The sequence below is a fragment of the Ascidia mentula genome, chromosome 6, assembly GCF_947561715.1.
Source record: "Ascidia mentula chromosome 6, kaAscMent1.1, whole genome shotgun sequence".
Taxonomy (NCBI): Eukaryota; Metazoa; Chordata; class Ascidiacea; order Phlebobranchia; family Ascidiidae; genus Ascidia; species Ascidia mentula.
This window is the reverse complement of record NC_138571.1, coordinates 18,715,060-18,740,410: the sequence shown is the minus strand read 5'-3', so window position 1 is coordinate 18,740,410 and position 25,351 is coordinate 18,715,060. Positions and strand designations below refer to the sequence as shown.

At 38.9% G+C, this 25,351-nt stretch overlaps 2 protein-coding genes across 2 annotated transcripts in view; both read right to left on the bottom strand.

Annotated features, from left to right (window-relative positions):
* LOC145906665 (hydrocephalus-inducing protein-like) overlaps positions 1-16,748 on the bottom strand; it is a 50,161-nt gene extending 33,413 nt beyond the window's left edge. Inside the window, exons 1-29 of the mRNA XM_082994113.1 lie at positions 16,534-16,748; positions 15,742-15,867; positions 15,567-15,686; positions 15,220-15,297; positions 14,593-14,849; positions 14,026-14,150; positions 13,466-13,667; positions 12,568-12,751; positions 11,968-12,186; positions 11,331-11,572; positions 10,773-10,915; positions 10,322-10,443; positions 9,715-9,873; positions 9,288-9,401; positions 8,723-8,887; positions 8,386-8,538; positions 7,847-7,950; positions 7,327-7,603; positions 6,631-6,743; positions 6,019-6,277; positions 5,439-5,627; positions 4,825-4,985; positions 3,857-4,124; positions 3,445-3,773; positions 2,861-2,969; positions 2,306-2,521; positions 1,325-1,567; positions 633-799; positions 221-357 (exon numbers count right to left, since the gene is read on the bottom strand). Coding sequence (XP_082850239.1) covers positions 221-357; positions 633-799; positions 1,325-1,567; positions 2,306-2,521; positions 2,861-2,969; positions 3,445-3,773; positions 3,857-4,124; positions 4,825-4,985; positions 5,439-5,627; positions 6,019-6,277; positions 6,631-6,743; positions 7,327-7,603; positions 7,847-7,950; positions 8,386-8,538; positions 8,723-8,887; positions 9,288-9,401; positions 9,715-9,873; positions 10,322-10,443; positions 10,773-10,915; positions 11,331-11,572; positions 11,968-12,186; positions 12,568-12,751; positions 13,466-13,667; positions 14,026-14,150; positions 14,593-14,849; positions 15,220-15,297; positions 15,567-15,686; positions 15,742-15,867; positions 16,534-16,698 — 5,146 coding nt within the window. The 5' untranslated portion in view covers positions 16,699-16,748. The remainder of the gene's footprint in view (positions 1-220; positions 358-632; positions 800-1,324; positions 1,568-2,305; positions 2,522-2,860; positions 2,970-3,444; positions 3,774-3,856; positions 4,125-4,824; positions 4,986-5,438; positions 5,628-6,018; positions 6,278-6,630; positions 6,744-7,326; positions 7,604-7,846; positions 7,951-8,385; positions 8,539-8,722; positions 8,888-9,287; positions 9,402-9,714; positions 9,874-10,321; positions 10,444-10,772; positions 10,916-11,330; positions 11,573-11,967; positions 12,187-12,567; positions 12,752-13,465; positions 13,668-14,025; positions 14,151-14,592; positions 14,850-15,219; positions 15,298-15,566; positions 15,687-15,741; positions 15,868-16,533) is intronic.
* A 670-nt stretch (positions 16,749-17,418) lies between these two features.
* Positions 17,419-24,882, bottom strand: LOC145907391 (uncharacterized). The gene is made up of 15 exons (XM_082994808.1): positions 24,780-24,882; positions 24,289-24,515; positions 23,873-24,103; positions 23,537-23,651; positions 22,951-23,095; positions 22,394-22,499; positions 22,003-22,082; positions 21,524-21,584; positions 20,873-20,973; positions 20,364-20,537; positions 19,599-19,721; positions 18,969-19,079; positions 18,316-18,456; positions 17,905-18,028; positions 17,419-17,598 (listed from the first exon to the last, which is right to left on the bottom strand). The coding sequence occupies exons 1-15, from the start codon at positions 24,880-24,882 to the stop codon at positions 17,419-17,421; spliced, it is 2,022 nt and encodes a 673-aa protein (XP_082850934.1).
* Positions 24,883-25,351: the final 469 nt, after the last annotated feature.

The following is a 25,351-nucleotide window of genomic DNA, read 5'->3' as shown; positions in this document are numbered from 1 at the left end:
GGACAAAATACGAGTTTTCTTTCAAAATTTATTGACTAGTTCTGAGTTGCTAACGATTGAGCTCGTTACGTCACATAAATTCGTTATAGGTAAGCAGTTAAAAATGCAGCCCAGAATTGGTTTGAAGCAGATGTCTATGCTAAACTACTTCACGAAACGTAAACAAGATAGAATACAGGATTTTACAATGAAACGACCACAAGTAAAATTGAATTCTTGCCTGAATGGAAAAGTCCGGATTTATCGGAACAGAACGAGATGGGAATGTGTGACGTGTTGGTTGCCCTGACAATGTGTGACCTCACATTTCCAAGTATGACGTAACCGAAGTCCAAAACGTAGTCGGTCAAACGAACTCTGTAATAAAAAAAGTTAGGGTCAATAAGCTTGCAATTAAAACTGAAACTATTTCAACAGTAAATGTACAGTAAGTTTTTGCTTTACTGCTTTCTAAAAACGAACACCCAACTTCGAAGTTTTTGCTCATGACTGATGACGTAGCTTCTTTTAAAAGCTTACATAGGCGGAATATACATTGACAAGTCCAACGCAGCGTTTCGTGAAATGTTTTAACAGTAAAAGCGAATTTCTGTTCGTGTTGAGGAATTGGGACAGAAGCCACCTCTGGTTACCTTGGAAACTTCTTCTTGTTTTTCTGTGATCTGCTCGCCGATGGATCAGGAATCTTCATCAGTGATGAAGAGGATGAGGATGTGAAGAAATGTTGATTCTCAGTTGCGAAATCACGGAGGAGGAGTCTTTCCACCTCCATCTGGACGTCAAGCTCCGATGTCATGTCCTGAGACAGAAAAGAATGAAATCTTACGAATGAGTAACAAAATTTCAATTTAGGTCCTCTCTGTACGTTCAGTATTGTGCAACAGCCGGCCGGCTTTGAATTCCTTATCGTCCCCAAATATAAATCATTTTACCATTAAATGGATTTCTTTTGGTGCAAACTGCATACTTTTGCCTTACACAATTTTCTTGTTTATTAATAATTGCATTTCAATACATTTTACCATAGATTACAAAAATCTACCGGGCTGTAAAAGTAATTTCGAAATTTTAAAGATCAGCAAATGTAAAAAAGAGTTAAAAAACAACTTGTTTAAGAAAACAAGTCACGGATTTCCTCATAATTCTGAGTTGAAAAAGACTGGCCGATATTGTTATTAACATTGTCATGTTTGACAAAAAACGTTTCGGCAAGAACTTTTGCCATCATCAGTTTGAAACACGACAATGTTAATAACAATAAAGGCCAGTTTTTTTATTCTCAGAACTTGTTTAAAATATAGAGAAATACCAGAACTCCAACTACCTCAGATCCTCCAAAGTTTTGGTTTTGATTCTCGTCGTATATCCTTCTCTGTGGGGTCGAAGTCCTGCTCGAAATCTTCTCTCTCTTCACCGTCTCCCTGTCCAAGTTCTCACGTGCCTCCTTGACCAGCGATGCGTAACGCTCGTCGTCTTCAGTGAAGCGTGGCAAGTCGAGCGACAGGCGAGGGAAAATCCCTTCACCGCGAACGCTGATGATGGCCGGTTCAAAGTGAGCAACTTGTATCTGAACAAGGAACATGCATAAAGACAAAAGCTTTCAATGGAGTTTGGACGTGTGGTTGGTGTGTGCAACAGAAAAAACAAATCCACTTCAACAAAAAAAGAAACGTTTTTTTGAAACGTTTTTGTGACGTCTTTTTTTTTTTCAAAAACGTTTTTTTTTTCGACGTTATGTTAATGTCATGAAGAGCCAACATAGATAAGTTTTTTGTGTTGTTCCTTTAAAGTAAGCGTCATTTATTGGCGTTTGTGGTCGTGAATTTTTTAAAACCTAATTTGGAAATAGCTCATACGTGTGATCCAGGTCTAAGCGAAACTATGTGGTGGAATTGCTCTATGAATTGAAAGCAATTTACAATCCTAAACTAGGTGTGCGTGTGTGAAACCTTCTCAAACCCTGATAACAAACTCGCTTTAAACAACCTACATAAAAAACAACGTAAAGTTAACGAGATACAAAAAAAAACGCAAGTTAAATTAAGCATGGGAATCTCCCGACACTCTTATGAGCAACAAAGTGTTGGTGTGTAATGTTTTTATGTGTATGAAATATACATATATATCAGAAACAACATAAAGACAAATGACTTTGGTTTTATCTTATATATATATATATTTACCGCACCGGGATTTAAACCCAGGATGTCTAGGTATATGGGTCGGGCGCTTGACCAACTCTGCCAATCACCCGCCTTTATCTTATATAACTTGTTAAGTTAACGAGTATCAAACTCATCCTTACCTCGAACGACTTGTGAAAACGCTCTGGAACGCCCGGTAGGTAGCGCACTTGCAGTGTGATGTGACTGAAGGCGGGCACGTGACCGGAAGCGGGTGAAAGCACCGGAAGTCCGGGTATGACGTCATTTTCTCCGAGGCCCCCTAGACCAACGAAGTCGAACCCAACACGTCCACAGTTTTCGAGTTTCAGTTCACCGACACCGGCATGGTCGAACATCTGTTAGAAGAGGTTTTGTTTTGGATTTTGCCAATAAACATATTTTTACAAGAACTCAAAGTTTAAAAATGACTTCTCTGCGCTACAATAATACAGAAAACGTTACAAAAATTATACTGAGTCGGAATGTAATTTTGTTGTGTTGTTTTACAGTTGGTCGCAAGCAATTGCAAGCCATAACGCAGCTTGAAGCAAAACGTTGACAACCTGTAAACCGTTTATATTTAGCCTTGAAATAAATACAAAGACGACAAAATAAACAAATTAGTCCGGAATTGACTTAAAAGGTCGAAAACAGTGTCCCTGTATGCAGCTCATCACTGCAGAAGACAAAATTACCTGTTTGCCAAAATCGACTTCAGCTTTGTCGAACTTGTATTCAATGAGGGAAGCTTCGCCTTGTAATTTAACATCGTACTTTGGCCCACCTTGCACTTCGCATATTGCCCTGCGGATGGTTTCAATATCAACCATTTATTAAGGAACACTAATGACGGATTTACTCATAATTCTGAGCATAAAGAGACTGGCCTATACCCATACGTTTTAAATAAGTAAAACATGTCAACGTTTTCAAACGGTATGGGCCAGTCTGTTTATTCTAACAATAATTCATTGTATTTTTTTGAATGCCTTCTGCAAACTATTTTGAAAGCAAGGTTGAAATCACCCTACTGTGCAAGCTTTACATAAAAAGTTTTTCGGGAAAGTCCTCAGGCAAAATAACTGGTCGCACAACTCTTGCGCCACCTTGTGTTGTTCTTTCCCGCTAATAAACGATAAATTCAAGACACATAATACCGTCGGAACCAAGAAAGCCACAGGGCCTTGCAATAATCGCATACAAAAACAGTCCAGCTTTCAGTTCAACTGTTGCATTCAAAACAAACACTCAAGCACTTTTACACTAGAATCCACCCCACCTTGTGTTGCAACTGACGTCAGCATGTCCGTAATACGTCATCGTGACGCGCTGTGTCTCCCCCGGCTCGAGGGTGCCGTATAGTGGCAGGATGTCAAAGACCTCCTCCACGCCGTTGGGTACGTGACTCGCTCCTGGCTCCAACCATGGAAGAAGAGGAAGACGGGAGATGCGGTTGTTAGCCGGATGAGATGGTTGGTGCCTGGAAGAGAGACGACTTATTGATCTTATGTGCTCCTCTTCCTCCATCGCCTCCTGTACGACTCCTCCGCTGTGATGAGGAACGTCCTCCTTGCTCCATTCCACGCTGATCCCGAGGTCGATTTCCTCCTGGAGCGGATGAAGATCGTTTTTTTGCAACGAAGTTAATAAAACGACAAAGAGGAAATCCCACATGATGAGGATCAACCCACCTGAGTACTGGGATCAGGATCACCACTCTCATCCTCCCTTTCTCTTCCAAGAACATCTGTACTGCTGGGATCAATTCCTCCTGTGCTCTCCAACTCCACGTTGGAAACTTCAGCTCTGACCTCTGTGTCTATGTTGGTGGTGTTTGTGACGTCAACAACCGCCTCTGTGACGTCAGGAATGGGTTCGGGGGTGGCGGCTTGCGGGGGAACTTCTTGGGCCATAATGGGTTCCTCTTTGACAGGAATATCCTCTATTTCGCCCATGTACCTGAGCAAGTTGTAACAATGTGATAATGAGGATTATAATATCAATTGCGAGCCGCACTTTTTTAGGCATTGGTTCTTAAACTCTTTCGCGTGCGAAGGATTCACGACACTTGTGAGGAACCAATTACAAATCAACCATGACGATTTGTTCCAATGTTTACAACTTTTAATCTCAGATGGGTGACTTTATTTGGTATTTGCCTACATTTTTTCCGACAAAATTTAATTTTTCGTTCAAATTGTTACGCCACCCCATTGGAAACTTAACACGACGCACAAGGGCGTCGCGACGCACAGTATGAGAACCACCGAAAATGTTTAGTGCGTTAGAACAGGTATTGTTGTCTTATGTCCTTCAAAACTGTGGATAACACTGATAACCACGATAAAACGTAGACAGGTGGGTGAAGGTGAACTTCGGCGAAACACAGAGCGACAAACAAACGATAGGAGGGTCAATAAAAAATATATAAACCGCCCTGGATTGTAAACCGCACCAACAGCGGGGTAAAAACTAATAAGGCGCGGTTTGAATTTGAAGAAATACGGCATAATGTTCAACATTTGGGCATTTGCAATTTTTCTTTAGGAGTTACGTAAGCAGACTGAAAAAACTTTACTGCCGATACCTTAAACTACCAAACACACAGCAATTTGCCATCAGAAGATCCAAGGTTAACACTGGTAGGTTTACAACAAACCTTATATTTTGTTCCCCCTCGTTGACCAAGAACGACCATCTGTAAGATACAGGGAGCGGACTTGTATTGGTGATGTCAATGTACCGTGCCACCTCCGTGTCGTTCAAAATACAACCGAAGTCGACCTCGGTTGCGTCGAAATGAAGATTGGGGAAGTTAACCTGAATATGGAAGGGCGATGTTAGCGGTGCTATGTGAGACAGGCGGGAAAAATACATAGCGGTGAATAACGCGCAAAAGTAACTGAAATTGTATCAGAAAACTGCAGACAGTGTTTTGCGATTCACATTGTCACAATATTTTTGTTAGCCAGTTGTTCGTGTTTTCAAATTTCTGGCAATGAAAAACAAGCCGCGGAACCCAGATTGAACTCAAGACAAATTATGGTAAAAGCAATCGAAGTTTCGAAATATTGAAAGTGACGTAATAAAAACATCTTTTAATGGATTTGGTTGTTCAACAACATCTTCCACAATTACTAATCAAGGATATGAAAAATTTAATTTAAGTAAACAACAGTTGCTAGAAGGAAGCCATCGATCAAGATTCCCCCAAAAAACTTCTTCGTACAATTTTTTTTAGCAACGCAAACGTTGATAAACTTAAATCCACACCTCTCCTTTCAACTGAACCGAGTCAGAATGTGGGTGTTCCTTGTAAGTAATATTAACTTCCCCATCAGCCACACGAGACACGAGATCGTCCTTGAACGCTGGATCGAATCGAACCGTCAACTCCAACTCCTGTCCCATGGTAAGACTTATCTCAAGACGAGACTGCGGGCTGCCATAGAAATCCAACAGCTACAGAATAAACGCGAAGTTTTGAATGTTGAAGTGGCAACACATGGTTTTAAATGCGTTTTATTTGTTATTTGTGCTCAAACATATGGCCTTTGGATGCGAGCAACTGGATTAAACTATTTATATCTTTGGAACATAACACACGGTTTTATAAATCTTCAAAACAAACAGTAAATTCCATGTTACTGCTCAGAAATTCATTTTTCGTACGGTTTAATTGCAACATTGAAAATGATCGTAGTTACAATCGAAACGTCTAAAAAATGATTTTCTGAGCAGATACATGGGATTTACTATTTGTTGTGAACATATATATCTTCATTTTTATGATGTAACAAAGGGCAAAGCATCAAAAACTGGAGAAATATGTTCCTCGTGGTTAAAGCTTTACCTGGAACGGTTGCTGCACTCTTAATATACACGTAAGCGGAAGTGACGAAACGTTTCTCGCGACAAACGTGCGGGTCTGTGGCGTCAGAGCTGTGACGTCATCGGGGCGTTTGTCGACCCGGAAGTGGATGTTCTGTTTGGAAAGTTCGAGAACAGGGGAGATGAAGTCGGCTCGGATTTGGGTTCTCATAATCCTCTCCTTTCCGTTCGCTTTACCGATGATCGCGTGACACAAGATGGACTCACAGACTTGACGAGGTCTGGAAAAAATACATCGTCGTATTGGAGGGTGCGAAGGGGGCGTGTTTTTAATATGTATAAGCAATAGCCATAATGTTTTACATTATGAGATGCAGCCAGGGCCACTGTTTCGATATAATAGGTCTTGTCAGTGCAGCTACGGTGGCGGTGAAGTCACCACAAAGTAGAAGTCTTGTCGGCTATTTAACTGACAAGATCGTTGTAAGTCACACCAAAGCTGCACTGATGTGAACTATTTGGTCAAAAATAAGCATCAACGCGAAATCTCCTGCGTCTTATATGGTATCGCAGACCAGAAGTTTAGAAAAAAATTACATGCTCTTGGTTTGAATATTGTGTTCATAACACTTACGTCTCACAATATCCTTCCAGTGTAACGTCCACGCTCTGCCCAGCTTCGAGGGCGATTCTTGTCGGGTTAAGTTGGAATACAGGTTCGGGGGGAGACGGGGGAATGCACAAGTTCTGGAAAGAATGAAAGGCGATAAAACATGTTGAAGTTGCGGTTTGACATAATGATAAGCTAATTAATTTCAGTTAGCAACACAGCGTTGTTCAAACTGTCTGCTCTATGCCTGGCATACTAGCTTTGGCTTTCTTGTTCAAATTATATAATGAGAAGTTATGCAAAGTATCTCTGCATTGTGGAGTTCCGTACAAGCGAAAGCATGTTTTACTGACTGTATTCAAACGTGCATTGGGACTACAGACAGGGCTCACTCGCTGTTTTGTTCTATCAGATCTCAACAGTGTGCACTGTCTGTAGATCACTGATCGTTATGACTCTATGCTTCCGAACATGCATTGGTATTTAATGTTTTTTTACTATTGGTTAAACAGTAAATACACCATTATTGGGGGGCGTTGTGTTGTATAGGGAATTTTTGTCAACAAATTTCGAAACATGGCGGGTGATTGGCAGCATTGGTCAAGCGCCCGACCCATATACCTAGAAGAAAACCTGATCGGGATTCCTAACCTGGATATCCCGGGTTCGAATCCCAGTGTGGTCAAAAAAAGATAGCAACATACATGCATGGTCACTTACCCTGTATTTCATATCCTTTGGATTTGGGGCCACAGTTTCACGTCTGCTCTTTGGTTTTACGAACCCGTCTGTGGACCAAGTGAGGGCCTGGTGGCGCCGACCGCGGTTTGTGAGCCTGAAACGGCGCACAAGGCGAGCCTTAGCGAAATGTGGGCCCAAATTCACGGCCGGGGTCAGTGATGGTTCCGATACAATGGTTGTCCCATATCCATAGGCGTGAACTGGAACTGTGATTATGGGGCCTTTTACAACGCTGATGGTGAGTTTGTCTTGGAATCTGAATAACAAAATGTAACAAATACGTTTATCGCGATATTTTTAGTATTAAAAAAAATTATCGCGTTATTTTTAGCATTTAAAAAAGTCTACCGTGATGTTTTTAGTGTTTTAAAAATCAAAAACGTTTATCGCGATGTATTAAGTATTCAAAAAAGTTTATCCATAACGTGACTTTGTATAATCATGAACAGTTGGATAACTGTCAGCGCTCTGTATTAAAATTTCTCCGGATTCTACCAACCTGATGCAATCGTCCAACACAGCTGTGACGGTAACTTGCAAAACTGATTCCGGTGGAATTGTTCCCTGATTGGGTTCCACGATCCACACAGTATCGGGTCGCATCTGATGAAAATAATATTTTTAATTACAAATGCATTATTATAGTTTAAACAGCAATTATAGCAGGCAGATCTGCAGATGTTGATTATGTAGAAAAATCATAGGTAAAAGGTTTCTCTATAATTGGAATATAAATACCTTGGTTAATTGGATCCGTTTTTTTGTTTTTCATTTGCATTACAATCACTTTGTTTCCAATACTGAACTATTTTTTCCTTAAGCATGATAATTTAACAACTTTGAACTGTTATTTATGTTGAATAAAAGCCGCAGTTACGCATTTTTAAAACAGGATTGTCCTTAAACTACATCAAAAACCCACATAAAAATAATCAGCAATTGACATCAAGATATACTTGTTGGGTTCCTGGATTTGGAACTACGACCTAATTTGCTGTATTTCTTCATTCAAAACCATTTCGGACATAAATATCTCACCATCTGTGCAATGAAGTCAGCCGGAATCGTCGACTCGTTTGACAGCTCCACTATCTTGGGGCTTGGGGAAAGTACCTCGGTTTGACCCCAATTGAGGGTCTCCGGGGTCACGTGGACTACTGGGCCTTCCCCTGTGCAAGCCAACTGTAGGGACTAAAAAGACAAAATAGGTTCTGACAGAAAGGACAAAATAAGTGGTGAACGACAGACAAAATAGGTAGTGAGCGTTACGACAAAATAGGTTCTGAGAGAAAGGACAAAATAGGTAGTGAACGAAAACGACAAAATAGGTGGTGAGCGTATAAAATAGGTGGCAAAATTTCACAATTGTATTTACCAGCGGAGGTTCTGGACTCCCAAAGATGGAAAAGTGTGCGACGACCTCTTGCTCATCAAGATCCTGCGCCTGTATTATGATTGGGACCTCCACTGTTCCGTGCGGTTCGATTAATCCACGTGGATGTGGACTTCCATATGTAAGAGCGGTGAGCTCCTCTCGGATCTGAACAAGGTCAAAAGGAATTAAATTTTCAACATAAGGAACTTGTTTTTCAGTCGCGATGTAAGAGTGGCGAACAATGCCCTCGACACAAGGAACGTTGACGTTGTTGATGCAAAAAAAAAAACATATACTGAAACTAAGGACACCTGTGACCAAAACAGCTTTAAAAGCTTAAAAACAAGGACGCCCAGTGACGAATAAAGACAAATCTTAGAAATAAGGACAGGAAGGCGACCCTGTTTACGTGTAAAGAGATCCGAATGAACGGCCTGAGGTTCTATGTGTGATAATTATTGATTTAGTCGAAACACAAATTAACAAATACAGATTTTGTGAATACTGAATTCTCCACAGTAAGTTTGGAGCAGAGCAGGGTTAATGCACAAATTGAATTACTCACTTGTGGGAGCAAGTCGTATTTTGCCGCCAAGTCGGTTTCGTTGATGAGTTTTGCGTTGAGCTGGTACGGGTGGTTTATGAAACAGCGGCCGAAATCTAGAACTGGTGTTGCGACCTGTTATTAAAACGTACACAGAAACTGCATTTAAATTTGCATCGTTACACCACGGGACTAAAGGCATGATTAAGTGTTATTTCAGACAGTGTTTGATGTTCAATGTTACAAGAATGGATACACAACCCATTTCCAGAAAAGAAAAACAATTTTTTTGGCCACAATTTGCACCAAAATCCTTCTGTTTTTATAATTCCTCGTTAAAGCACCAAATTTTAAGGATATCTTGGTCAGAAGTTATCAAAAAAAACTTGTTTCAATTCTACACCTTAAGAACACGACAAGCCGAGTGTTTTTTAATATACGAACACACCTGTATAGTTGGGACAACGCATTTCGCGGTGATTGGCAGAGTGAGTATTCCTGGTCCGACACCTTTTACGTCGACCACCAAGGAGCAGTCGTATCGCTTAATCGTGTTCGAACACAAAGTTACTTGAATCCGTGCCTCGCTCTGTGGTCTGATTGTACCCTGAAACATAAAGAAAAATCAACTTTTACGTATATATTCCGGTAGTGCTCACAGTGTATGTTGATGGTTTATGTAATATGTTATAAAATATATTAGAAATCTGTTAGATCATCTGTGAGTATAGTTTTTGCAAGCTTCAGCCGACGCGTATCATCAGCTTTACCCAAGGCTAACAATTGAAAAAAATGCAATAATATCACTGATAAAAATAACTCCTGAGACACCACTGAAAATTGTCAAGTAAAATCGACATTGTAGCCAAGTCCGTAAAAACGTCAGGTTGGGGGTTCGAATCCCAGCAGTAACGAGAAGTGACGCTTTTATCAGAAAAGCGTACGTTTTTCTATTAGTTGTTAAAAAAGAAGTCCAATACTAATTTTTGCATGTGTGTTGTAAACCCATAGGTATGGCGCCCGATTTTTTTTTTGAAAAGAAGTTTGGGCATTACCTGAGCCGGTATGACGTCAAATTCCCTTGGTGACGTCACACTGCTGAAGCTCCCGACTTCGCTGACGAGGCTGTCGCCCAGATCCCTGGTGCTGGAAACACTTTGCTGGCCCAGGCCGTCACCTGTACACACAGTATGGTGGCTTTAAAGCGGGGGTTGACAAATGTGTTAAATTCCGTACACCAGCAGTTCGCAAACTTTTTCACGTGGGGACAAAAAAAAACATTTTTCAAAATAGAAACAATATTAGCGCGGATGATAATTAAGTGCTCTACTTGTTACTGTACATTAATATATGTGTGCACTGCTCACTGAGTATTACGGTTAATTTGCTTGCTACATACACGAAAACACGAAATTACACGAAATTTTAACCACGTCAGAATAGCAAAAAGCATTATCCCAGGACAACAGCATTCATCCAACATTCAATACATTGGTGTATTCGTACCTGGCACCCGTAGTACGAAGGTCATGGGAACAAGAGATGTGTTGATGAGGGAACAGATCTTGGCGTGGTTGAATCCGTACGAAACGTTCCCGAATCTCAAGCGGGGAACGTCGAAGTGAAATGTGGGACCGATAACGTTTCCTCTGGAAGAGAGACAAGAGTGTGTAAGACTGAATAAAGCTTTTTTTGAACAATTTTAAGTAAGCGCGCGAGTGTTTTATTCCTATTGCTCATAGGTCATTGTTGGGGACGAGCTGAAACGTGCATAGTTACGTAATAAGATTAAAATTTTAACCACAGCCCGTTCATATAAAGAAAACAATAGCAAAACCCATTCAAGCTTGGTCCTATTCGACTTTAGTTGTTTATGCGTAAGTTGAATAATAAGATGAAATTTAAACAAAAAAGCAAATGCAAAAATGGTGCTATACGTCATGTGCAAACGTTTCGAAGATAAATTGTTAAATACATTTTAGTTTGGTTCCATTCGCCCTTTTTTTGCATAACCCACAAAATGGACACCCCTACAATCGACAGTAAACGAAGAACAGCTCTTACTTTATCACCAGTGAGATCATATCCGGTGATCCGTCAACCGTGAAGCGGAATTCCTGTGAAAAGCTGCCAAGTTGTTCTGATCTGAACGTGATTTCCAAGGCCTGGTGTCCACCGGGAAGAACGATGCCCTCTAGCGGTTCAAATCTGAATTCGTGGAATCGGGATTTGTGGAGTCGGTTGGAGTCGGCAGGGGGCGCTAGGCTGAATATCGCGTCGATGTCTCCTTTGTTGGTTAACACCGACTGCAACGAAGGCAAATTACATGGTTTTAAATTTTGCTGTTAGATTTGAACACGCACCTAAAGTGCATGCTATTAGTTTTCTAAATCTCAAAGCCTGAAAAAACACCGGTTTTACTGGTGATTAAATTCGACATTTGAATTAAGCAACGTTTTTGAATGTGGTTTCCACGTAACAAAATATGAAGGATTCCATGACCTATTATCAAAGTAGTTTCGGCCAAAAATTGAACATGTCCTTTGTCGGTTGACTGTAAACAAAACTGACTATGAGGCAAGACCGTCCATAGTCACACCATACTGCACAGACCTTATAGGCCGAAACAGTGGTCTTGTCTATAGCTCTCAAAATTCATATTATTTTGCATGTTTATTTACAATATTGATAACTCGCTTACTTCGTAAGTGTGAGCAGAACTCGCGAAAATATTTCCGATGTCGATCGTATCATACGAGAACACGAGCTTTGGACCCATCCCATCCCCCCTCACTTTGAGGGGGAGTCTGCTCTCTCTCCCTGTGATGTCACAGAAGATGGTTTGTTGGTAAGAACGCGCTTCTGTTGGTTTAAACACCACCGTGACTTCGGCTGTGGAGTTTGGCCAAATATCACCCTCCTGTAACAGAGATTGTGCAAGTTTACATTTTACGAAACCTTACGAGTGCAACTGTGTCATTGTGTAGCACTTTAGTATCTTTAAACAATCCGTTACTGACCCTGCCAGGTGTATTACCAATGCAAAAAGTTAAAAAGGCGTTTCTGGCGTTACAAACAATTTTATAGCGTTTAGGTTTTTCTCGTTTAGGTTGTCATACAAAGCTCTTGCCAGTTGAAACAGCACTCAAAAAATTTGTACATCGCTGGAAGAGCATTTTTTGCATTTATGCATAAGCAGGGTTGCAGCATTAAGTTTAAGGTACAACAGGTACAAAGTTAAAAATAGAGAACAACTTTTTTTTGAAGCGATTTTCGTATTCACCACACAGCAGCCCCTTACCAGTGGGAAGAGCTTAAAAACGTCATCGTTGAAAAGCAGAGGATCGTCGTTTATCAAATTCCGGCGGTTCTGGAAAGTCCTCGTAAGGATTGAGAGTCTGTCTCTCAGCGTGGGGTCATCCGTGCACTCATTGAGGAATCTCTCCTGCTCCTGTTGCTCCTCCTGGCTTACTTCGGAACAAAATCTATAGAGGAAGAGAAGATTTTGAGGACGTTTAGGGAAACAATTTAGGGATCTACTCATAATTCTGAGAATAAAGAGACTGTTCCATACTGCTGAAAACACTGACATGTTTTATTTATTCAAAACGGCAAGGGCTTATTTTATCATCAGTTGGACGTTGCTATGAGATTGTTGTGTTGTTGTACATAGAACCAAGCAGAAACACATAAAAGGTACATAAACCAAGCAGAACAGCGCGCACATAAACGCTGGAATGTCCATGACAACGCAGACAATCCCTCATACAGGAGGTTGACACGCGTACTTCCACGTTGTAAAATAAGCCATGCGTTACACACAAAAACTTTATTGCATTGACAAAAGCTACTTAAACTATATTCAGTTCAAAAAAATCATTTTGTAGTGATAAGTTCCAAGACATTAGAAAAGCGAAGCCTGATGATTGATACGGCTTAATGTATAATTTACATGAGGTTTTAAATAAAAAATATAATATTGATAGAAGTGCTGTATTTTGATGACATCATCAAGTTTGGTTATATAATAATTCCATCCATCACACCTAATTGCAATTACAACTGAATTTACATCTAATACTACATTACATCTATATTAGAAGAGAATACACAAACCGGTTTCGTGATTTCAAAGGGTGTCGACAAGAAACAAGGTCAAAAATCACTCGTCTAATCGTGGTAAGTACAAAAATACACACCTTTGTTTTTGGCCGTCCTCCTCGATCTGTGTAGCGAATGGTGACCACTTGTAATGTGCAAGGACGTCGCTTCGATTGTGGATTACAACGGATCGTTGGTTGGTCATGAATATGTAAGTGTTGTCAATACGAAGTGTGTTTTTGTCCAAACGGACGTTCGCGTCCACAGCCGCTCCATACATAACAACGTGTACTTCTTCGCCTTAAATAGTTTAAAATATATCTGAGCAACGCAATAAGTTTTTTTAGGTTTAGGTTTGATTATTGTCATAACTCTAAACCAGTGATTCTCAACCACCGTCCGGATTGATGTTTTTTTACGGCCCATCAATTATTATAACATCAAATGGATTTTTCAAGCATACTTTTGCCTCACAAACTTTCAATTTCAAAAAAAAATTAATACGTTCTTTTCAATACGTTTAACCATAGATTTTACAAATTTACCGTGAAAGTAGTTATAAAACTTGACCGGCCCAAGTACAACAAGGCTGAAAAGCACTCTTGACTAGTAACAAAATATTGCCTAATTTTTGACAAAAACGGGCCCTGGTCCTTACCTGTGTCGTACTTCAGTACAAGATCCTGCTGGTGATCCCCAACCTTCTTGGGGTTAAATTCCAGTGTTACTTGCATGCTTTCACCAACACCAAGGCAGCCGCTCTCTGCGGACACTGAAAATGGCCTGAAATCATAGAAATATATTTTATCATTTGTGTACCGTGTAATACTGCTCGTAATTCAAACACACAAGGGCATTAATTTGTCATTTCAAAACCCATAAGCATTGAATTTGCCACAAATTGTGATAAAAAACAGCCTTACATATGGTTGCATGTAAGCTTAGAAATAAGTGGTTTTGCCACCTTTTACAACGTCCAAAAAAAGGTTTCCCAATCTTCAGAACAAAACTAAAAGATATTGATTGTCAGGAAAACTGCAGGTCGCCTGTTAAGTCTAACTTGACCAATCTGACTGCACCTCAGTACAATTAGTAAAGCGTCGGCCCGAAATGCCCGAGGTTGTGGGTTCGAACCTCACCGATGGCGGGTTTTTCTCTCAAAATGTTTTAGACTTATCGAGGTAGTGACTTCACTAGTAGCAGAAAATCTTTCAATTACACTTACGCTTTAGCGTTGAAGACGCATCTTGCCTCCCTGTTGCCAATATTGCGCACGAACAACACCTTGTTGGTACCGTGCTTTACAGGGCAGATTCCAAACTTCACTTCATCGGGGAAATCGAGAATTGCTCGGGCCCCAATCGCCTGAACTGGAACCACGAACTTCTCGCGTTCAGTCATGCATATCAGCTCATGTGTGTAATCCTTCTTGTCCTCTGGGGTGAACTGGATTCGAAAGGATGATGCCATTCCAGGCGCCACCTTAAATACAATTCGTTTATATTTTAATAGTTATTTTTTGTGGTGAAGATATCCTGTTTGAGAGTGTATTTGGTACAAATAAAGCACTAATCTTCTGGTGAAAATTAACAGTTCCCAGTTGGAAACGGACCTGTTGGCATTGTCAAAATAACTGGGGGCATTAGCAACACATTATTTGTGAAAGATGCTTTATGCCAGTTATTGTTTCAAAATATTCAGGACATAAATTGACATTTGCATTGCTTTTAGCAACTTATGCCAATATAAATAATATTTTATATGTCACATTCCATGTTCCTTATCATAATGCAAACTGCTAAAATTTGGTCCAATTTAGGTGAGCTAATAAAGGACAAACTTTGTCACTTACTTTATGGCTGACATCATCAGGGCTGATTATTCTGAAGTAGGGTGAATCCTCTTGAATTACTTTAACAAGACGTGGTACCTGGAACAAGATTTTATTGTAAAATGTTTAGTATTGTATACAAAACTAAAAATAAAAAAATGTACTTAACTTAATGTAAAAAAATCCTATAAATGTCATTACCACATTACAGTGTGTGGTGTTGTAAACTAGTTTGGAATATTGCAAGCTGGTAAAGGTCCAAAAAAGGCAAAATAGACAAATTTATGTCGCCAATTGTACCACATGACCCAACAGCTAAGGTGTTTTTGTCATGACCATTTTATACTTGCACTAATGCAAAACATCACCTTGTCATTGTTACGAAGCAGCAAAGGTACTTCATACGTTTTGAAAGGTTCAAAGTTTTGGAAGAACATTTCTGATGGAAATGGTTGAAACATCGCTTCCTCGATATCAACATATGACACCTGAACAAAGAAAATCAATATGTTTCTACAGTATTATTTCCATCGGATTACAAACCTTTTGATGAGTTGTCTCTGACATGTCCATGAGCTCGATGACACGTGGCAGCCTCATCTCATGTGTGTCAGCCAGTTTTTGTTCTGTGTCCATGTTCATTTCTCTCATGTATGTGGAAGGAGTCATCTGTTATCAAATCGAAAATTTGCATTAAAAAATAATGCCCCTATTTGTCAGAAACAGTGCAAAATATAAATTGTTTGACTTACACAACCAAAAGACAACCTGTTTACCGACAAAGGATTTATTTCAAGTAATCTAGAGTAATTCCAGTACAAACACACATTTTAACTGCAGCGTGTAAGCATATATATATATGTAAGTATTTGCATGCAGGTTATTGCAAAGTTACCAGATTGCCCTAATACTAAATGACTATATACCAACATTTGTGTGTAAGAGTGGTAATTAACAAAAAGTTTAAATTACATAAAGAACTATTAGAATATAAACTCAGAAATCACTTGGTGTGCCATGCAAAATAACCTCACATGCCAACAGTTACCAACCCTGTTGCATTATTGTGTTTACACAAGTTACACATGTCAGAATACTACAAACCCTTGCTGTAAATCATCTACACAGTTATTAAAGGGCCCAAGCAAGTCAGATCGAGCCTACATAACAATTGTCTCCAGATATGTAAGAATCAGAACAATATAAGTCAGATATACTTTGCAAGTTCAACCACCACATAAGATACAACTAAATTTTATGTTTTCATAGGAAGCACCTTTGTCAAGAATTTGAGCTGACACAAATATTCCAACTTAACAGCTTTAGAAATCTTACCCTTGTTTTGGGAATTTCTGTTGTTTTAATAAGTTTTGGGTTTCTTGGAGCTGTGACTCTGCTCTCGAACCTAGAAAAGATGTCATCGCTCAAGTTGCTAATGTTCTTGGCGACTTTGAAACCATCAGTCGGTTCAGCAAACCCAGGCTTTGCTGGGCTCGGCATACTGATCTACTAAATTCTTACACCATGCATAGAAGATTTACTTAGCTTCTTGCAACCTAAAAAAAAAATATATTTTAAATTTTTGGTTGTGCTTGATATGGCTGTTAAAATGTTTAGCGCACTTTATAATGCAGCTTTCGTAAAGGTGCAAATTTAAGTGAAGTAACAAAAGAACGAATTTATTACTAAATTGAAACTTTTGTGCATATTGTTCCAGTTCTTAATCAACAAACAAAAACTATTTTAATTACGAAACTTTCTGATGCTCATAACATTTTTATTTAAATGAACGCACGTTCACTCAACGAAAGCAAAACGGAATTGAATCAAGTTGGAACCGTTGCCAAAGCAACAAAACCTACTCCGTAGCGCTACAAGCGGTGGCGGTTATTTTTATCCGGGGAAAATGAATGAATGCAGCTACTTTCCGCACAGTAAATTTCTTTAAATTGTTCAAAATTTATAATACTTTGTTACCAAGCGTTTAATAATTTATGCTGTTTCTATGGCGATATAACACTACAAGAATGTCTGCTGTCGAATTAAAGACAATTAGACCAGTAGCCTTGTCGTTGTACATTGACAAGAGAGAAGTCCGTATGCTTCCTGCACCAGTTGAAACAAAACGCACAAAAGATAATGAATTTTCACATCAGGTTGTACACAATAACTTTTATTGGACGAATCTCTTTTATTCCAGCAGCAAGTCAACTATTTGAATCACCAGGCTGCACGGACGGCTGAATTGACATCATCAAGTTTTCGTGCAACCAACCAAGCATCAAATATTTCAGGAGGTGCCCCGAAAACATGTTGAGCCAGGTAGATGATAGCTTTGAGCATTCCCTTCCTTAGCAAGAGATGGGAGGGCATCGACATTACGAGGAGACAGAGCTTCTCCTACGAATCAAAATCTGATTTTTTTAAATTTTGCGCGGAAATAACTTCATGCGAATCAAGATAACTATGAAAACAAACATGAATAACAAATACATTGAAATCACATCGGTTTTCGTGTAAATTGTAAATTCCTCACTACAACTACATCACTTTTCACAAACCACAAATAAATCAACAAGCCAAAGCCAAGAATGAAAAAAATTGGGGCAGATTTATCTTCGTTTTGCAAAAATTCATAGGCTATTCTATACCATATACACTCTATAGATTGAATTGTCATAAGAGTTACGCTTACATAGCCCTTACCTTGGCGTATGGGATTGTCTGGTCGTTTTCAAACTGGAATCTTGACACTTTATTGAGGATTATATTGATTGTTTCGTTTCTCAAATCGGTTTCTTTGGCGATTATGTTTTTCAGGTTCTCATACCTAAACAAAGTAACTCAAAACTTTGTCAAACGATTTAACATAGCGATTCCCAACCGATGGTAGACAAAAGGCTTAACGTGGTATACGAGACTGTTTAACCAAGATTTTGAATGCGGAAAAACTATCGTTTAAATTTGAATTCTGACGATGCCGAATTGTAGGCGAAATATATCAGAAACAACAGAAAGACAAATGACTCAGGTTTTCTTTTTACATAACTTGTTGAATTAGAAAGTTCAAAATAATTTAAGCACTTAGAAGTGGTCAAGGAAACTATAGTTTCAAACCATTTGAGTGGTTTCGCTGAGCTGTCCTTCATGCTCTTCGTGATTACTTTAGCTTCGTTCCTCATCTTGTCAAGGGCAAGGTTTGTAATCGGTCCCATGCTCATGGTTTTGAACTTGTTTTGTATCAAGTGATGTTGCTCCCTGAGACACAGTTAAAGATATTATGATTGTGGTTTTGCCGAAATATAAAATCATCTTATGGAATCGTGGCAGCATCGTTATAGTGCGTGGTTCAATTTCCCGAAAGTGGCAAAATAATGAGTTTTTTTATTTAAATAAGCACACTGAATTGTACGCAAACGTAATCGAACTTTAGTGATGAAAGTTTGGAAGCCTGAAGCCCAAAAGCTTAACTGAAACTATTCGGATGGGCAGTGATCAGTTATCAGATGTTTTTGAACCAGTTTTTAACTCGTTTGATTCCTCGGGCAAAAAAAATCCGATCTTTAATTTGCGATGCAAAATGAACCTCGTCACTGAAAATATTATTGTTTGGGGAAGTCCCGTGGACCCTTCTCAATGGGTTGTTGTGGACCCACAGGGGTTTACGACCCCAGTTGAGAAACCATGATGTAAACCCTGTACTGAGTATTTGTTCTATGTTGATGATGGATTATAATTATCACAACATAGGAAACACTTTCAGGTCTGACCGTGTCTGCTTTTTCAGTTCCTCGTCCATATCTTTCGAAAGTTTCTTCTGTAACTTGGTGAAGTCGATTCGAATCTCGTTAAGAACGTCCGCCGCCGTGCGGTTTATCACGCTGCAAAGAAAACACTTACTCTGTCTACCATCTGCTGTGGTGGAGTCATCTTACAAATTAGACCAGATATGTAACAGAATTGGTCGATTGCATTTTTTACAAGATTCTATTTGAATGAGGGACTTACGATACATACACGGCAGAATATATTTTCTTATATCACACCAGGATGATCCTGTTAAAGCAAATGCTTTGCGTACAATATTAAGGAAATGACAGTGATCGCTTGGCCATTGTCTTCAGGGGCTAACATCATGTTCCATATACCCCATACTAGAAGTCATTTTCGTTCAAGATTTCATGAAAATTTGAAAAATGTTTGATAATTGTAGTGGGATATAAGTTAGGGTTCGAAGTGATCCAAAATACTTTGTTATTCTGCAAACACAATTGGTTTTTATTGGATGTATATATACATATATATTCCGTCTATATATTTAGGCATCAACAGTATTGCATTCTCTTTATTTCGAGGGACGGATGTTAAGATTTTAATCTTATTCAAAACACTTAACTTACTTGCCGAGTAAGTCCATCCTTTTCTTCTCGAGAATTACTTTCTCAGTTTGAGCAATCATCATCCATGGCGGTAGAGTCTCAGGGATTGGGTTGTGGGCCGTCGCAGTTGTGTCCCGTCGCCTACTTGATAAACATATAGGGGTCCAACAAGTTGTTGTCATGTGCTTTTGCCAGCCAAAGTTAATAAATAAATCATAGACAAGAGTCGAGCAACTTCCTGCATTTAATAATGAGGCGGTACCAGGTAAAACCTATAGCAGTGGGTGCAAAATACTTGGAGCAAAGTAATTTGTACAAGAAAGCCAAAGCTAGTAGGCTAGACATAGATCCGACGTTTCGAAAAACGCTGAGTTCATCATCAGTGCTGACTATGTCTACCACACTAGCTTTGGCTTTGTTGTTCAAATGTACAACAGTGGTTATCATCATTTTATGCTTCCTGGCCCCGTAGCAACGTTCAAGGGCCCTTTTCCCCGTGCTCATCTACAATAAACATAAATGGTAAACAAAAAACGGATAAATGAATTTGTCATAGCGCAATCAGTACAGACTCGCTCATAAGTCCCTCCATGGGGGTCGTAGGCCATCGTTGAGAAACACTGGCTTTGGCGTTGAATGTCCGAAAAAAGTAAAAAAGACCGAAATTTTTGCTGCCATGTCGGAATTTTTTCATTTAAAATAAAACACCAACAACAAACGTGGAAACACAAAAACCTTTAACTTTTTGATCCAAACGCTAGAAACCAACACACTTTCTACACTTACTTCAGCTTCATCGAATATTTGTTGACTTGTTGGGCCGGAGTGCCCGGTTTCGTGTTGGTTGCCTTTCCGGGTTTTTCCCCCATGCTCATGAGGTCTTCCCACGTGTCCACTTTCATACCTGCAGGTGGTACGTTTTTGTGCGCCAGTTTAGTGGCCAGTTGCGCGAGGCGCTGTCTGCAAAAGAAGTAAGTAAGTTCTTCACTCTTGTGTGACATGGGCGTCTACAGGAGCCCCTCCAAGGCGGAAATCGGACTCTTAAGGGGTAGCACGGAAAAAACGCTCAAGAAACAATGCCATAAATCCTTGTTTTTGCTTCGCAGGTGCCTACATATATGAAAAGGATTGAAAGACGGCTCCCCAGATCAACGCACTTTTCATGTAAGTTATGCAATAAATGGTTAATCGGTGCTACGACAATATTAACAGGCAACATTTTTTTCAAGGGTTCCCTTTTCGTGCAAAGCCTTCATGCTAAACAGGCTTGTTTTTAGCATAGGTGAGAAACTAACCTTCGTGGGCCGCCCCCGCTGAATGCAATGCTTGACATTCTTTCCCGTGTAACTGCGTTCGGGATCGCAGAAAGCGGTTTGGCAACATCAGACGGGGTATCCTTGTAGCAGTACAAGATATTTTGTTATAAAATGATCCACTTACGTGTATATTGAGTATGAGACACAATTAAGGTTTACGTAAGAGATAAGCAAATCTACATCTTTGTTGTATTTCCACAGAAACTTTTGTCATGCTCTTCTCGTACTATCGGTTGTGATATCTCATAAAGCATAGCTAGTTAAGCAACAAGATATCCAGACTCCCGTTACACTTGAATACCAAGTTTGCACCAAGCTATACAACCAATAGTTTCTAATTAAAAGCGACTCTTTGGTTAGTTTCTGTGCTGTGTTGCTACATTCTGTTGCAATATTTTGTATATAAATTTCTCAACGATACATACATCTGATAAAGCTCGGTTGGAAATCTGGCAAAACTTCAGTAATCTACGTTTAATTGTGCCAAAAGAAAAGATTTCTTGAAAGTATAATATGCCTATCAGTAAGCAACATAATAACAATGCATAGCTCTACTACAATCTCTCAAAACTGATCCAGTTTATACCTCTGTCCTATTGTTCAAAAAAAACTCTAATACATCAAGCTTACTGGTGGCAAAGGGCTATCTGTGTGGGAAAAATCATCGCAAGGAGCTGTAATCTGAGCTTTCCTGCATGAAAAGAAAGTCAACTATACACTAACATTTGGCATGAAAATAATATGTTTATGTTGACTAATAAATCAGCTGACAATAATACCAGGCTTGTTGCTTCATTAAAATACATAACACTTACAGTAATTTGGTGTTGCCGATGTCAAGGCAATGTGTAATCAGATTTTGGTGGCATTAAACAAAGTTGTATTAAGCCCATATTATTTTTTTTTGCATTTAAATTTGGCATTTTTCAAAAAATAAAACGATGTTTCATTAAAATTACACCAACAACTTTTCTTGGCAGCATTAAATCATGCATTTCTACTCTAAATTCCACCTGAATTTTAGTGTATGCTGCTGTATGACAATGAATGACATTAAAATAGAAATCAATTTAATATTTTAACACTGCAAAGCATTCACAATAACTTACCAAGCAGCAGGTCTTCCATAGCTGTCCACCCTGACATCGCTTCTCAATAGATCCTTCACAGCTTTGCTGCTCAAAGGGTGCTACAGTAGAATTAAAAAGATGTAATTAGAGCAGTGGAAAACGTCCTTGGCATTAAAATTTACATAATTTTTTTTGTGTTTTCGGTTTCCCCAATTAAGTTTTCTCTGCATTTTAGTTTTATTGTTTGGTTTATTATCTTTTCTGTCTGTTACGTCTCATCCATTTGTTTACATAATTATAAAAAACTTAGTTTGTCTGAAGGTAAATTTATGTGGGTCCACATACTAAAGAATTGAAAAAAGGGTCGGTGACTAAAAAAGGTTGGGAATCGTTGACTTGAGTTAAAGTGAGAACAAGGGGAAAACCCTACATGCATTTTTAGCACTTTGCTTTTCATGTTCAAAATTGCACACAAGAGGGAGTTGATGGATTGGAGTTTTAGGATGAGATACTTGTGCTTCACATCATTCCTCCACCTAAAAACAGCAATGACATCATTCTGAGAATAAAAAGACTGGCCCATACTGTTTTTAACATTGTCATTTTTAAAATGTTTCGGCAAAATGATGGTATAAGTTTTTGCCGAAACGTTTTCAACATGGCAATGTTAATAACAGTGAAATAATAAATTAATTCTCAGAATTATGAGTATGAGAAATCCGTGAATTGTGTTCCTAACAATAATATAATTTAATATTTCACTTAAGATGTGGTTATAACAAAAACGTATAACAAACTGCTTTAGCATGAGTATTTTAAAACTTTTTAACCACCAAAACAAAAATATTGCATGTGTATAGCATCTTGAAGTAATAAATTAATACTTATGAATATTACAAAGTGGTGGAAGAAGTTAGGTTTTTGCTTCTGCACTATTAAATAAATAGACAGCAGCTTAAGACAAGACAGAACCAAAATGATGCTAACTTTTGCAATGCTTCTTCCTTGTCTTCCATCTCAGGCAAATCATTTTTTAAAGGTTGTTTTGGTTTTGTCCCTGGTCTTCGAAAAGCGCGAGCTAGAATATTCCTGGTCCCCGTAATTCCTTTCAGACCACCTTGTGTGTTGGGATCTATGCATTTATTTAAACATGTGTGACAATAAAATCTAAGCCTTCAACTAAATATGAGTAGATATAAAGTAATGCAGATGCAGTAATATTTCATGCAATGGCATGATTGGAAGGATTGCCCCACTGCGCAGGTCCTTGCTTGGCGATCACAGCTAACGTTTAGCGATCATGAGGTTTTGCAGGCTTGGCATCTCAGGCATTGCAGCCTAGCTGGATCAGCCACTTTTTCCTGACAAGTCATAGCAAGATTTGAAAAATCAAGCTCCCGGTGAGGTTTGAACTCACGACCCAAAGATAATTGGGTGTACTTTAAGTGGTAAAACAAAAGCAATATACAGTATTTAATAATGTTAAACTACATGTCTCAGACAGTTTTATTTCTTGTTTTTGTGAAAACTTTGGTTTTGTTGGTGAACCAAACCAGTTCAAATACCAACTAACCTCTTTGCTTCACAGCTCCCATTATTTTTCCAATAGTTCGTACGATTTTCCACGAATCTTTCAGTGGAGCTTTCATCTGGAGATCTTCCTTCTTCGCGACACATGTGTCCTTTTGCTAATTCAAAATACATTGCGCATAATACAAATGGGTTTGATATGCCATGCTTATTTTTAAGATTTGTGCTTATATTCAGGGGTAGTCTCTCAGAAGAGAATCATGTGTAATATACGTTGAGGATACCAAGGAGTTACCCTGCCTATTTCTGATGTTTGTCCGTTTTCAGGAGCAGTGTCTCAGAAAATAGGGCTTTATTCATTACCTTAAAAATCTTTTACCTTGTTGAGCAGGTATGCACTTAAACTTTGTCCAGCCTGAACTCCTTTCCTCATCTTTTTAACTTCATCTATTTTCTTCCTGATGGCAGAATAACCAGCTGTTACCTCACCAGCCTCCAAGCTTAGACTTGCAGGTTGAGAATGAACCAATAGCTTTTTTTGTAGAGCGGTTACTCTTCTGGGTGGCGGGCTTTTCCAAGTGTCCTTGTAGTGCTTGGGAACTTTCGATATCTATAGAATTTACAACAGAAAAATAACATGTATTGCAACGTTAATGAAGAATAGCAAGTATTATTCCACATTATCTATGGATTATGCTGAAATTACCAGAACATTGTCATTGCATGTTAACAATAGCAACAAAATGATGGAAAAAAAACAGTATAAAAATCATTGAAAAAAAATTTTTTAGTTACTTTAGACCGTAGCTCTGTTGCTATGGAGTTCAGCATCAGATCGCCAGCTTCAAGGTAAACGGTGCCAACAGACTGATATGGTTTTGATTTGTCAGCAAAGAAACCATGTGTTAAATTCTTTTTCCGCCTTTCAAACTTTTCCCTCCAAGCTTTCTCCTCATTGCTAATCGTAGTGACGTACGTCTGATTGTTTCTGGAATACATCTTCTCTGCATCATATCTACGACCTTGAAATAAAGCAACAGTCCTTTAATATATGTGCTTAAAGAGCCATAATATCACAGTCAACAGCTGCACTGATGAGATCTTACAGGTCGAAACAGTGTGCACACCCTGTCTGCAGCTCTCATTCCGTTAAGAATATGACACTTTCAAAAATAAAAAAGTTATAGACACGAACCAGGTCCAACATTATAACAAAAATAAAACTAATACCTTCCAAATGAGCATTGCATTTTGTAACAAAAACAGTTGCTGTTCGCATTTTTTACCTAGTTCTCCGCTCTTTTTCTTCAAGGTATCTTTGATGCATTTTAACACCTCGTCCGAATACGCATCGCTTGGATTTACTAACACCGGCAACTTTGCCGCCATTGCCAAGCGTTTGGTAAATTTACAATTTTGCAACTCAAACTATTTCTGTATGAACTTTACACAAAATAACAACCAAAAAATCAGAATCAGTGCAAAATATCACATTTTGAAAAGCAAAATACCTAATAAAATACAAAATACCCTTTAAAATACGAGGAAAATGCAAAACAAACACAGGGTTTGTAACCAAGTGATTACAAACCGGTTGCTGACGACGCTGTTGTGTTTTGATATCAAAATCCAATGAGCCGTAAAGAAATTCACCTACATGCCTTCGAGCATAGAATACTAAAAGCTAGCAATGCTAAGCGCAAAAAATCTGTCGTTATAAGCTTGAAGTTGGTTTAATTAAATTAATTAAAGAGAAGTCAGAGAAATAAATCATTCACTGAAAGTTTTGTTAGAAAACATTGAAGTTGATAAAAATAAATTGTGCTATGGTTGAGTGCGCGAAACTTCCCCCAATGCA

Excerpts from the sequence above, each read along its gene's own strand:
- LOC145907391 (XM_082994808.1), bottom strand. The coding sequence starts at position 24,882 with ATGGCGGCAAAGTTGCCGGTGTTAGTAAATCCAAGCGATGCGTATTCG. Across the intron at positions 19,080-19,598 it reads AGGATGGACTTACTCGGCAA|CGTGATAAACCGCACGGCGG; the intron begins GTAAGTTAAGTG and ends TTTTCTTTGCAG. Across the intron at positions 18,457-18,968 it reads GAACTGAAAAAGCAGACACG|GGAGCAACATCACTTGATAC; the intron begins GTCAGACCTGAA and ends ACTGTGTCTCAG.